We start from the raw sequence: 14,273 nt of genomic DNA on the forward strand, positions 1-14,273 counted from the left end.
AAACTAACCGGCTCCTCTATTTCTATAGTGATTACTTCTTTAGATGTGACCATCTTATGTCTAGAAGACTACAACATAAGCAAACATTTCTGTGTTTAGAATTTCAGTACCAATTCAATGCATACATGATGGGTTGAAGTCGCCTATTCTCACCTATTTCTGGGAGGAAAACATGAATCCGTAAAACAAGAGAGATAACGAACCTCGTCCAAAGTACGATTTTGCATGCAAAAGATTGAACCAATATATCACCTCTGGTGGAGCACTTCACCCTTCACAGAACTGCAGCAAGCATTGATTTTACAAACCCAGTTTTCAGGCAAGAGAAACAGAAAAGGCAAACCAGAATTAAGTTCACTTCTTTAACAGCACAATCTGACGCAAGTATAAACAACGCTTCTAAAAAGTAGGCCAATCCCCAAGAACCAGCCATACCCACAAACCAAGTTGATAAAATAGAAAAAGAAAAAAAGAGAAAGAACGAATTGATCAAGAAAAATGTATTGTGCTAATGGAAAGTGCTGCTGTTGTGGTTGAGTGAATTGCCATCGAATGTCCTTTAATTTTTCCTGAATATTCTCGAAAACAATTTTTCTGTATTTGTGTGACTGTCCTGTATTATACTTTCCCTCCAATTACGATTACAATTAGCACGTTTGAAGTCTCATTAATTCTGAGTTTCAAGTTTCGGCCGGCTTACGGTGGAGAAGACGGGTACAGACAAAAGGCTCCAGTCTTTTTCAATTTCATTAATTTACATTGGTGTAATTAGGTAACAGGAAGGGCATGTTTCAGTACACAAATTGTCGATCAACATTAGCCAGGACCCTAGAGTTAGGATCAATAAAACCTGATTACATGGCTCTCTAGTGATTATAAGGTGATCTCTAGTTCACATGAGATGGAATCAGAAAAATGAAACGAAAATATAGACTCCTCATATCTTCGTAAAAAGTCCAACAAAATGGTGACAACATGAACTTACTGCAAATAAAGTCCTGAAGAAATTCATTTTACAACTATCGGAATCGCACCACATACATCAAGCAAAACACAACAATGTGCCCAAGATTGATGAGCCAAAGAGACAACAGATAAGAATCAAGTTTCTCACTCCACCATGGAAAGCATAGGTTGAGGGGGATATAACACTCTTAAACAAAAGAAAGCCATGTAATCAAACCATAAAGTATGACATTTATGCTTCTGGAATGGATGCTGCTGCTGCTGCTGCGCGCTTAATCGATGCAGACTTAATAAGATGGTTGTAGCTCCCCTTCTCCTTGAAAAGCTGGGAGAAATGGTGCTTGCAGTATAAAATGCCTTCCAGGGCAGCATAATTTGATGGAGTAATAGGACAGCCGCCATGAGAACACTTAAAACACGACTTGTGATAGGCCTGGCTCTCCACTGTCACCTGCAAAAATTTTGATGCAATAAACCCAAATTAGTTTCACATGATTTTTCAATTTTGTTTTGTTTTTGTGTGTGTGTGTTTTTTTTTCCCTTCAAATTTGGAGTCAATGGAGGATTGGAACTATAATGCAGAGCAGACACCACTACTGTATAGGAATTGAAGCATTTCATAAAGAAAATTCTTTTATATAGGCAAAACAATTTGTGCAATATTTTATTTGACCCTCCATTTTATCACCCCTAGGGGGAAGGGACATACAGAATCAGGGCCAGGTTTATTGATCTTGTGGGGAGCTCTAACTTTGATATTGTTCCATGTGGACACTGACAAAATAGCATTTGGCTTATCAGCACATATTTTTTCTTTAAACTTGCTCACCTCTGTCCAAATTTTCACATTAGAAATTGACTTCTAATATGAAATCCTACTTCCACACATACTGAACATTCTAGCCAAGAAACAAGCTCACTATGCCTGTGATTCATATCTATGTACGTTATATAAGAAATTAGTCCCTTTTCTTCAAATAACTAACGCAGAGGAACTCATTCAGTACAACCGAGGTCATGCAAAATTTGTGTACCCTCCAACACCTCTGATTATAAACAGGAATATTACATAGAACATGTGCTAAACTTAATAAAAGCAACAATGGGACACTACAGCCAACGTAATTCTTTCACGTTTGGGACGAGAAAAGAGAGGGGGAAATTAGAGTAGTATAAAGGATAATCATCAACAAAAGACAAATTTTAGGATACTACCTTCTCCAGTGGATAAGCGGTTTTACCACAAGTAGCACATTTTTCTTGTGTTCCAGAAAACATGCTAGCAGCTTTGCTAGGTGATCTAGTCTGAAACAAACCCAAGCATTTGAGAATCAGTCTTAACGCCAACCAATAGACAGCATAAGAAAAATTTGTTCACACAAAATTAAGTTTGACGTAATGTAATGTTGTCAGGAAAATTTACCAGCTCTGGAGTTAACTTCTCAGCTGACTTTGCCGCTGTTGCACATTAAAATGGTAATCAAGAAACCACAAAAAAATTTATCAAAGGTGGACTTCATCAGTGAAAAGAGAAAGACATACGTGACTGAAAGTTCTTGTTGAAATTGCCAGTCTCCTTGAAGAGTTGTTCGAAGTGGGGCTTACAGTACAGAACACCTTCCATTGAGGAATAATTGCTCAGCTGTAAACATAAAAATTGCAAAAGCTTAACAACAAGGAAGGAACTTCCATAAACAACTCTATAAGTTGCACAAGCACAAGAACGAAGGAACTTCCATAAACAACTCTGTAAGTTGCATATCTTAATAAAAAAGGATTCAGCTTTATGGCACAAATAATCCTATATTACAATACCCTTTGTATTGTACGAAAAATCCAAAAAAAAAAAAAAAAGAAAAAAAAAAGGGCATTCTAATTAAGTTGGAAAAAAAAAAAACAAAAAACATACAAAGCAAAATGTTAGTTCATACACGAGATTATTGTTTATTTGTCACTATACCCATTTGCATTGTACTAAGAATCCTCGAATATAGCAATCCCTATCCAGTAGGAAGTAACAGTAAATCAATAATGCTCAGCTAAAAAATGTAGCAGAAGAGAAGGGATAAAACATATCCAATTTGCTTTCAATCTAATCAAAATGATGCATCCAAGTTACAAGACTCAGACTGAAAATCAACAACAAAAGCAGAAAATGAGCCACAATAGATGGTTGAGTACCTTCAAAGTCCCTTTGCAGTGGGTGCATTTGAAGCAAGCCTTGTGGTAGGACACACCATCCGCAGAGAGTTCCTCTACTGGGTAAACTGTCTTTTCACAAGCCTTGCATTTCTGCTGGGTGCCAATGAAAGACATGCTTCTTAATGCTTTTAGATCTGATTCTTCTCTATTATCCAATATCACCACAGGCTTCGACGCAGATTTTGGCTTTCCTCTCAACCTTCTATCTGCAATGAACAATCAACCAGAGGGGAAAATGGCAGTCAGATGAAGTGAAATTGAGAATAAGATGAGCTCTGCTTGATTCCTGAGAAACTAGAAATAAAAGATGTAAAATTTAAACTACAGTGATTCATTGAAACGTCAAAATTTAGCTGAAGCCACACATACGCAACTATTTTGACTCGGAGGAGGTAAAACCTTAAAGTTACACAATTTGGCAGCTTTAACAACAAATCTACAGAAAAACCCAACCAAAAAAAAAAATCAAATCTTTTTTGCTCAACTTTCTGAGAAACCGATCTGAAAGCCCATGGAACACAAATAGCTGATTTTTATTTTTTATTTTAAGAAAAAAAATCTCTGATCCAACCTTAAACACACCCCACACAAGAATGCAGGAACAAATGAATGAGGATCTGGCAGCAGAGATGGTGAAATGAAGTCAACAGAATTCTTATGGGTCAGGAAAAAGCGTACCCTTTGAATAAAGTGAGAAAATGGTGGATCTTTAAGGCTGATTGACTGAGCTTGAAAATCTCAATAAATGAAAAATGGAAACAGAAAAAAGAAAAGATTTTGAAAGATGAAATGAGAGGAACAATAAGTAAATGGGTCCTGGCGTACTGGAGAAAGGTGGAGATGGCGAGCACTTTTTGCAGCGAGCGGATACAGCGTAGTGGTGGATGACGACGATGAAATTATATTCGAGACCCCCAAAATCCAATTAGAGATTTTTAGGCGTTATGAATAAAATGGAATAAAAATATCCGCGCTGGCGACACTTTGGCTCCACTTTGTCTTTGTTCAAGTTCAACGACTCAATTACGCGGCTTTTTTCGCCCTCTTTTGGCTGCAAATTTACACGTTGACCCCTCTTCTTATTTTTCATGTCCCATTTTTTTTCTTTTAGTTTAAAATTAGTTTCACCTTAATATGCCCTTTCTTTGTTATGTGGAACGAACCTAAAAACCAACAAAAAGTAACAAAGAATCCTAACAACTTAGTTACAACGGAAAAATGACTGTTTTGGTATTTCTAGTCAATAATGTTATGTTACGTGAAAGTATTATCATCCGTGTCATACTATTATTAATCGAAAATAACAAAATAATGTTATTCTTATTTTAGAAAAGTCTTTATCCATAGCAACATACAAGTTGCAAACTTTTCATTTTTAGTAAAGTAATTTGTGGATGAAATTGTTGTGAATAACTTAAATGGAATTTAAGTACAATAGAGAGTATAATTAAATGCATATATTAGGATTATACTTGAGTGCAGTAACGTAATAGAACTTTTTATAATTTTACGGGGCCCTTATTGCACCACAACATTGGGTAACATCGTAATTTATCTACTAATTTAGCCCAGAAGAAAATGCCTGAACTAGTAAAGGACAAAATGGTTACCAACAAATAAAAAAAACAGAAGGAAGCAACTTTTTGGGTGGCAATATAACGAATTTTCTAAGCTGAGCCTAACATAATATTTATCCAATTACGTGCACTCAACATAGCATCTCATTCCCAAGAGAATGTAAGATCCATTGCCTCTCTGTTAAAAAATGTTTATATTTGAGAGTTTTTAATTAATTTATTCAGAAAATATTATACGTGTGATTTGAAAATACAATCAAATACATACTTGAGGTATTGCGCGAGGTTACTACAGTGGTTGTAGTCCTTTTCTTCCCTTGATTGACACCAAGATCGGAACTCCAGAATTCCTTTTCTCTCAATATTTTTTATTTTATTTTTAAAGATACTTGAGGTCAATTGTTAATTTTTTTTATTTTACGAGGGAGTGGATGGTAATTTTTGTTGCCTGGAATTATTCGTACAAAATTTAATTTACAGCTTTGCTGGCGGTGGCCAATGAGTTGGATAAGCTAGCTGGGTCCATGGACAAACCAATATGGATTGTTCTTCTCAGTCACAGCCAACACTGTTGTTTTAACAAAATCTTCAATGAAGAGGCCACGCTTGAACTATAACATTATGGCCTTTTATTATTACCTCAACCCACGACAATCATAATTTGGTCTCAAAGGTGTAAATTAAAATTATAGTTGATAGAAGTTTTACTATTTGAAATAGAGAATATTTTATAAAGATAGCTTTAAATTCAATTATTTTAGAGATTTTAATTGCTGGTATTAACTTTTAAGTTTTAACAATGAATAAGAGAAATGTCAAGAACAAATATTAGTCCAAAGAAACTCTAGTTGTTCTCTCCCTTTGTGTGTCATAAAGGAAAACTCCATAGAGGGGGAGGAGGAAGAAGCTTCACTACCCCTCCTCTCTTCTCGTCTTTAACTTTTAGACTAGTGAATAATTCCATTGGAGAGTTTTGTTTTTAGCATGTTAGTTTGTTGCCCTCTTGGAATTGGTATTTTAAATGTCTTGTTGATGTCTTTGATTGTATCGTTGAAGTTTATCTAACAAAGTTTCTATTTGATTATAAATAAATAAAAAGTGCGACAAATATTTTAACTTAATACCCTGAATTTATATCCGAGTTCCATTTTGTTCATTCAATTAATTTTCGTGCCATTTTGGTTATTCAACTCTCTCATTTATGCCCAATTTAGTCGCTTCGTCACTTTAAACTAATTTAAACTATGAGGAGGGGGATTCGAACTCAGGTGCAGAATGAGAAGTGCATATGTTTTAACCAACTTGACTAAGCCCATATCTATAGCACAAGTATATTCTAAAACAACTTACCAACTCACTACCACCAATTTCTCCCAATTGAAACCCCAATTCACCTATATGTCCCCAGAATTACAACCCTAATTCACCAAAATCTCCTAAATCAAACCATAATTCGTCAATCAAACCCTCATTTAGCCATAATTTTGCCTTTGATCGCTTGCGATGGACTCAACTTTCGGGTTTTACCTAAAACGTACATCACGTAATTAAAATTGAAGAAAAATGTGAAAAATAATTGAGTTGGCATAAATGAGAAAGTTAAAAGACCATAATAAAATTCGGGAATAAATTTAGGGATTATATATCAATTCAAAATAATATAAGTTGATTTGGTTGAGTTTAGTTAATTTTACAAAAAAATTTAAACAAGTTAAATTAAATTGAGTCAAATTAAAGAAATTACACTTTTGGTCAAATGATATTTGTCTCAACCTTTTTTTTCGTCGATATTTCTCTCAATTTAATTGCAGGAATCTCAAGCTCGACTTTTGTATTGGCCGTTCTGCTTTGACATTGGCTTGTCAACGCCATGCCGTTTGCTGAACAAACCCAAAAAACGACGTCGAGTAGCACCCTTTTCCCTCCGAAATCAATGAAGCTAATTCAGAAGCAGGAAGTAAAATAGTTGAGAACTCGGACGGCGAACCGAGTCGGAAATGTCGGAATCGTCCTCAACCCTCTGCGAGCTTCTCATCCAGTAAGCTCCAAGCTCTCTTCTTCTCAAATTTTATTAATTAATTTTTTCTAACCTTGCTTGTCTGTAATTTTTCAGATTATCGGAGCCAATCTCCGAATCTCTGAGCAAAGCTCAGTGCACTCAACCAGAGGGCACCAACGTCTCCTTGAAAGCCCTACTGGAACCTCTCCTCCCTCACAAACAACCTCCACCAAGCCCTAACTTCAACGACACTCAACTCCACTCCTCAATCAGGGACTTCACCTTCGCCTGTGCCTTACTCTCCTCCTCTCAATCCTTTATCCACGACCTCCTCTCATGGATCCCCAAACACCTCTCGGCCGCTGCAGACTTGGCGTTTCTCAAACTTTCAAAAGCATATTCCATGGCTTACAGTAAAAAGAATAACGAGAAGATTTCTGAATTGGGATTAAATTGTGGTTCGGTTCCTGAGGAGAAGAGGTTACTGATAGAATTGATGCCTGAGGTTCTTCCATTGTTGAAGAACAGGATTAAGGAGAGCTCCATCGATAAATCGGAGGATTGCGATGAGGTCTCAGCGGCCTCAGCGAGAGTGCCCGTTGGCTTTGCCATTGCGGCTGCTTATCAGTTTAGGTGGTTTGTTACACAGGTGTGAATTCATTTATGTGTTCTTTTTAGATGGTGAATTAAATTTTGGTGTCTTGTTATTGTTAATGATACGATTAGTTTATCCTTGTTTTGTAGATTGATTATCCTCATTTGGGAAAGTTGTCTGCTTTGGTTATTCCTTGTGCTTTAACGGCTCTCGATCACTGGTCCCCTGAGATCAAAGTATGTGTTTACTGTGCATTCGTGTTTGGCTTTCGATTTTTGTTGTGTTTAAACTTCCATGAATCAGTTGCTTTGTAATATAGCAAGTATATGTGTGTTAAGGCAGATGGATGATGCTCCTCTTTTATGCCTTGTTTCAGGGGCAGGGCATGCTTAGCTTTATACATATTGCGAAAAATGTGTATGCTGCTGAGCTTGGTTGGTATCAAGATGTGATTCTTGATGCATGCTGCCAGAATATTGCTTCTAGTGATGAGATATGGCATCTTGTGGTGGAGATGTCCGTACTTATTGTGACTTGTACCCAGCAAAGTAATCCTCGTAGTGCATGGTATACTTGTTTTTCCCTGATACTTGTTTTTCCCTGTGCTTTGTGATTGTTTATGTTTCTTAGTTCTTGTGGAGGTTGGTTGAAAACTGAAGGAACATGTGTGAGGTTTATAATCATTCTGGTGGACAGTGACATCTTCATAGAAAGTTGACAGCATATAAAAAATTATCTATATCACCGCTGCCAACAATGGACTAGTTTAAGTTTTTGACTTTGAGATTCCATTTGGTTTTGATAACTATCTCATTCGAGCTGACTGCAATTATCAAGTTTTTCCCTTATACATTGGATTTGATGAGTTCGTGCACTATTGTTGTAATTGAGTCATACAGTTAACTGTTGTTAAATTGTTCAAATGCTAGTGTTTATTGCCTGCCTTGGTTACTTCAACCTTGACACTTCAATTTACATCTTCTGATTGTTGAGTTATTAACTTATTGCATGTTTTATCACAATAATAAATAGCCTTCCCAATATATTATAGGTTTGATAGGATGCTAAAGGAGATGTTAAGTCACTTGGAGCGCCAACCTAGGAACAAGGAGCGCCGTGTTGCATGGCTTCGTCATATAGAGCCACTTTTTAATGGTGTTGGTCTGGTGTTACTAGCTCATTTCAGGCGCATTTTCCCTCTTTTCTTTCAGTGGATGCATGCTGATGATGACGAGACTGTTTTACTGGTGAGAGCATCTTCCTCATCAAAATTATAATCTTTAGTGTGCATCTCTTGATGGGTTGTTGCAGTGAGTTATGGTTCAATGTTACTATTGGTTGATGATAAATTAGGATTTAATCCAGGCTCTCAGTACCATGTGCGAAAGCTTTAACCCCTAGGCTAAATATAATGTTCAACACTTGGTCTACACTTTTGCACAAATTCTAGAGATATGGCTTCTCCCACCGATCTTTTCATTCTAGGGCTTGCTATAAATTTGATATTTTGAAATTATAATTTATATTAATAATTTTGAAAATTTTCCTCTTTGTATTATTTGCAGGTTCTCAAACAGATTGAAACAATTATAAAGCTAACGTGGATTAGGAACACACAGTATGTGGAAAGGTAAACAAGCCAATTGATGAACACTCTTACAATCCATAGTAATAGTTTCTATTTTCTTCCAAACCAAGGGCTCATCTAGGGGAAGAGTGGAGTCAGACTAGTTCTGTCTAGAAGGTTGTTGAGGAAGGTAGTTCAATATAGACTGGCTTCCAAGTAGGCTATTTGCTAGTTACTGGTTTCTTATTAACCTGAATTTTGGCGATCATGGATGAAGATGGGTTTGAATATCTTAAATCCTGCTTCAGAACCTACTCCACTTCCAGTTTGCAGCCATTTCTGCTTCAAGTTATTAACTCACCCTTTCCTTGTCTTTGCTGCTGAGTTTTGACTCCATGCATGTAATCTTTAACATCAAACATGGAATCCCTTATTTTGGGTATTATTTAATTCATCGCTTGGTTTCAGGTTGGTGGATGAACTTGCTGCTTTGTACAAGGAAGCAGCATTGAAAAGGTCTCGTGAAGAAATTAGAAATCTTGTTATTCGGATACTGATCCTGCTCCACCAGTAAGGATTATGCCTTCTCCCCATATTCGTACAGCAATTACATGAACCTCCTCCTTGATAATCATTTATTTATTTAAAACCCTTCCTGTGATTCCCAGATGCAAAGGAATGCAGTTTGAAACAGTCTGGGACAAGCACAGAGATGATCCAAACTTGGCAAGCATTGTTCCCTCTTTGGGTGAAACAAAAACAACAATGGTAAGTTACCTTTTCATGCAGCAGATATGCTATAATATCGCCGCACTTCTCAGCATAGTAAGTATCAAAGCGAAAGAGAATTTAACAATGTAGCCATGCCTTGTAGGCTACTTGATCCAATTTGGTAGTCAATAATATTATGTGAAACAGTTGGGACTTAATTTGGGTAGGGCTGCCCTCAAGTCTCGGTGCTTTACTGTGCTTCTGCTATTTATTCATTTCGCCTAAATTCCTCTGTAGAGGTCTCATTGTGAAAGAATTTTAACGTTTATAATCCATGGTTTTGTGATGCAGGTTGCCCAATGATCATGCGGGAGAAAAGTTTAGTCTTGTTGTGTACAGAAGGAGATGACTTGCAGATGTGAATACGACTCTTGATAACATACAACATTGTCTATATTGGCAGTTAGATTGTATTTGAATATGACCCCTGAATTTCTCCCCATTTTAATCGTCACTTGATCACTTGTAGCAATGTGCTTCATCAAATTACCTCTAACCTATTCTCTTTTATCCTTTCCCGATCCGACGGATGATGCTAAAGGTTGATTTAAATTCAACAAAAAACAATGAGAAATTCACAATATAGCTGATAAGAAGCTAATACATTTAAGCTCAAGAGAACGGGGGCAATAGAGTGATGCCATGTATAAATTGAGATCGGAAGAACATTTCATTCCAATTTAACTAATAAATAAATCTCGAACAATTTAATTGATGTCCTTTTTTATTGAAAGGTTGGAGGATTCGAATTCGGATTTTTTATTTCTTTTAATATTAGAAAGAGAAGTACCTATCAAATGCTAAGGAAACTAAAACATTTATCAGTTATTAGGAATTAGATCAATTCTTTATTAAGAAAAATTCGCCTAAGGCAAATGCATATTGATACTGGGCCTCGGCTGAACGTTGGAAGTCTATCCACAAGCCATATCCGGTCCATCAATCTGTCAATACAAACGAGCCCAGCATTCCATTCACCGCCTCAAATCACGTGGGCGCATGACACTAACAGCCTCCTGTCAACTAACTTACACCCAGTGCGCACTACGCCCCGCCCCACCCCACCCCCCCGCTCCAAAAAAAAAACTCAATTCCCGCGCCAAAACTCTTCTCCAACAGCTTAACTAACTAATAACCATCTTCCACATCACACCCTCCAAGACTCTCTCCCATCATTTTCAATTCCATTCAAACCCCAAGAAACTCCCTCCAAAGCTCCATAACCATGTCCTCCTACTTCTTTCTCTCTCTCGCCGCCCTTCTCTTCACCCTCTCTCTCCTCTCCGGAAGCACCTCGCTTCCCACTTCCACCACCACCATCGGCGCCACCTACTCCGCCGGAACCGCGGCCACGTACTCCATGCCACCCACTCCAGACAAGGTGGCCCACGCCGTCGCCGCCCTCGGCCTCCGCTCTCTCCGGCTCGACGCCTCCGACCCGACCCTGGTCCGCGCCTTCCTCTACTCCAACACCACCCTCCTCCTCACCATCCCCAACCAGATGGTCCCGCCCCTCGCCGCCAACCGTTCCAACGCCCTTCGCTGGCTCTACGTCCACGTAGTCCCCTTCTACCCCCGCACCAAGATCTCCACCATCTCAGTCGGCAACGACCCTCTAGAATCTTCCCCCGACTTCTCCACCTTCCTCCTTCCTGCCATCCGCAACCTCCACCTCTCCCTCCGCGACCTCGGCATCCGCAAGATCTCCGTCTCCACCACCTTCTCTTTCATCAGTATCATTACGACGCCGTTTCCCCCTTCCTCTGCCCAATTTCTAGAGCCCGCCCTGGACACCGTCGTCAGACCCTTGCTCCAGTTCCTCCGCGACACCAATTCGTCGTTCTTGGTCAATATCTACCCGTACAACCTCTACAAAATCCGCAGCGAGATTCCAATCGGGTTTCCCCTGTTTCAGGAGCACCCTTTCGGCTTCCGTGACGACCTCACCACCGGCGTCCGGTACCGGAACCTCTTCGACATGATGGTCGACGCCGTCATTAGCGCCATGGCCGTCGCCGGTTACGAGAATATTCCGCTGATTGTGACCGAGACTGGGTGGCCGAGTTTCAGTACCGATCCGGCCGAAATTGACGCCAACCCGATTTACGCCGAGCTGTACCTCAAGGGTCTGCTGTGTCATCTGAGGTCCGGGAAAGGCTCGCCGTTAAGGAAAGAAGGGGTGTCCGAGACGTACATATATGAGCTGCTTGATAAGCAAATGAGGAAGGGGCGCAATTGGGGGATACTCTACCCCAATCTGACCGCCAAGTACAAGTATATTCAGTTCTCTGGGTCCTATTGCAGAGGTTTCTTTGATATATTGATCATGGCGGTTGGCCAATTCTTGGTTTTTGCTTTCTTGCGTGGTAATGGATCCTTTTGTCTACTCTAGATTGTGGACTGTGATTAAGCTTCAGCTACTTGGTTTCATTGTTTGGGTAGCTCTGTTGTTTGATTCTTGGAAGTTTCTTTGAGATGCTGATCATGGAAGTTGGGCAATTCTCGGTCTTTGCTCTTAGACTGTGATTTAGGTTCAGTTGCTTACTGTCATTGCCAAGAAAGTAGCACTCGGATTTGGAGGCTCCTTCGTCAATTGGGTTTATGGAGAAAGTGTCGTTAATTTCTTGTATGTGCCTTTTGAAGATGGTGTTGGGGCTTCATAAATGTTCAATTTGGGCTGCTGCTTTGCCAATGGAATTACTTTTTGTGCTCTGTCATTAGGGTTATTTTGTATAGGAAATAGTCTCTGTGATGTAGTCAATTGAACTTCCATTCTCCTTGAGGTGTGAACAGATTTCAGTGCATGTTTTTTGCAGAGAAAATTATGTGAAAATACAGTTAGATGGTTTACTTTTAGTTTCACTTGCTGCCTATCTGGATGGTCTGAATGATGAGCTCAAAATTGAAAATTGGCATCTTACTTGGCACCGTGGTTTTGAAAGCAAACTTGTTGGTAATTATAATCTATGCAATATTACAAACTCATGATGTGCAAGAAACTTGAGAAATGCAGCAAAACCTATCACATTTTAAAAGAATACCAGCAAAAGTTGAAGTTGCCTTGTTTACCACGGATCTTGGTTGCTACATAATTTAGCCAGTTAAGCAAGACAAATTTAAAAGTGTAGTATAAATTAAGCAATAAGGAAAAAGAAAAAAGCTACTTTCATAAGTTTAAAAAAAAAAAAAAAAGATCCCAAAAACAGAAAACTGAAAAAGATGAAAGCCATCCTGTATTAAAAATCGGTGGGCGCCAATGGGGGTCTAGCCTAGTTGAAAAGGGCGTTGACTTACAGATTAGATCAAAGATCTAAAGTTCGAATCCCCACGGCATTATAGTTGTGTGTGTATGTGTGTGAGAAATTCTCATCCCCGTAATTTAGACTATAGCTTATACTAGAAAAAAAATGGTGGGCTGACTGGGAAAATTGTTTGATGACCATATACATGGGCTTGGGCCTATTGCAAAAGCCAGAAAAATAAAAAGATTTTTTTAATGTAGTTGGGCTTAGTAGTGGGCCGTCGATTTTACGTTTCAGAAACACTCAGAGTCTCGACTCTAGGGGACTCCGCTGTCGTCTTCTTCTCGAGGGGACTCTGCTGCGAAAGTACAATTCCGGCCCTTTTTAAATCCCAGGTATGGGGATATCTCCTCGTTTCAATGTCCTTTTATTATTTTTGTAATTTATATGGCTGAATTTTATATTAGATTTACAGAGATTGTTTTCACATGCGAATTGTGCATATGCCTCTGAATTATGGTAAATTATATGTGACTTGAGAAGAGCTTTTGAAGCCCCTTCCGAGGCTTTGCTTTCGTCTATGGCCTGTGCCTCAGATGGGTATTATTTATTTTTTGTGTTCGAAAAATCGGAAGAGCGCCTGCCTAGGCGGCCTGGGCAGTTATGGGCTGGTCGGGTCCTTTTTTTTTCCTGACTCTACTGAAAACCTACCTCACGCTGCCTCTCTCTCTCTCTCTCTCTCTCTCTCTCTCTCTCTGTGGCACGACAGACCACCACCACCAGGCCTCGACCAGCGACCCGCTCGGCCACCCGCGACCTGCGTCCTCCTCGCCCATGTTTTAGAGGCCTAGCCTTTCATTTCAAGTATTTTTCTTTGTAGTTTATTTTCTTGAATTGTTATTGCATTTTGAGTCGGGGGTTCATTTTGGTTTTCTGCTTTTTGCATTTGGGGTGTTTCATGTATTATCTTCTCAACATAAAGTTAGAAACTTGCATCATTAATTTTAGGGGCAATATAGATAATCTCTTTTAATCCTTTTACTCAAGCAAGTGATCAACAACAATATCAACTCGGTAGTAATTGTAAAAAGGTTTTTATTTTATGTTTGGACTGCAAAGTTAACTTGATGATTCAAAGGTTTTTGACATTTGTTTTCTGCCCTTCTTACAGTGGTGCTTTGATGTTGACAGTTGGACACTTAACAGGAAAATAACAAGGTCTCTAGCTGTCTTGTAATATAGAATTCTTGTTCATCTTCTTATTTATTTTCGATGTTTTCCCCATTTTTTGAAAGTTCATATTAAATACCTCCTTGTGTTCTTGTGTTTTTGTTTTGACTTCAAGGAAGTCTAC

The 14,273-nt window shown here is 38.8% G+C and overlaps 3 protein-coding genes across 5 annotated transcripts; 2 read left to right on the plus strand and 1 right to left on the minus strand.

The window, feature by feature from the left end:
• Positions 1-916: 916 nt before the first annotated feature.
• On the minus strand, positions 917-4,129 carry LOC117618800 (LIM domain-containing protein WLIM2b). Of its 3 annotated transcripts, none has more exons than XM_034348532.1 (6): positions 3,847-4,129; positions 3,148-3,374; positions 2,509-2,608; positions 2,390-2,424; positions 2,182-2,271; positions 917-1,417 (listed from the first exon to the last, which is right to left on the minus strand). In XM_034348532.1, the coding sequence occupies exons 2-6, from the start codon at positions 3,280-3,282 to the stop codon at positions 1,199-1,201; spliced, it is 579 nt and encodes a 192-aa protein (XP_034204423.1). In that variant the 5' UTR covers positions 3,283-3,374; positions 3,847-4,129; the 3' UTR covers positions 917-1,198. The 3 variants fall into 3 exon arrangements, with proteins under 3 accessions (XP_034204423.1, XP_034204424.1, XP_034204422.1); XM_034348533.1 differs by having other exon boundaries at positions 3,740-4,124; XM_034348531.1 differs by having other exon boundaries at positions 3,994-4,123.
• Positions 4,130-6,652: 2,523 nt separating this feature from the next.
• LOC117618843 (uncharacterized protein At2g39910) lies at positions 6,653-10,187 on the plus strand. Its single transcript, XM_034348589.1, has 9 exons — positions 6,653-6,783; positions 6,859-7,393; positions 7,489-7,575; positions 7,716-7,906; positions 8,391-8,586; positions 8,905-8,969; positions 9,375-9,476; positions 9,575-9,674; positions 9,969-10,187. Exons 1-9 carry the CDS (start codon positions 6,743-6,745, stop codon positions 9,978-9,980), a joined length of 1,329 nt encoding a protein of 442 aa, XP_034204480.1. The 5' UTR covers positions 6,653-6,742; the 3' UTR covers positions 9,981-10,187.
• Positions 10,188-10,902: 715 nt separating this feature from the next.
• On the plus strand, positions 10,903-12,364 carry LOC117620034 (glucan endo-1,3-beta-glucosidase 2). Its single transcript, XM_034350124.1, has one exon. It carries the CDS (start codon positions 10,903-10,905, stop codon positions 12,067-12,069), a length of 1,167 nt encoding a protein of 388 aa, XP_034206015.1. The 3' UTR covers positions 12,070-12,364.
• Positions 12,365-14,273: the final 1,909 nt, after the last annotated feature.

The sequence above is a fragment of the Prunus dulcis genome, chromosome 2 (assembly GCF_902201215.1).
Source record: "Prunus dulcis chromosome 2, ALMONDv2, whole genome shotgun sequence".
NCBI classification, from domain to species: domain Eukaryota; kingdom Viridiplantae; phylum Streptophyta; class Magnoliopsida; order Rosales; family Rosaceae; genus Prunus; species Prunus dulcis.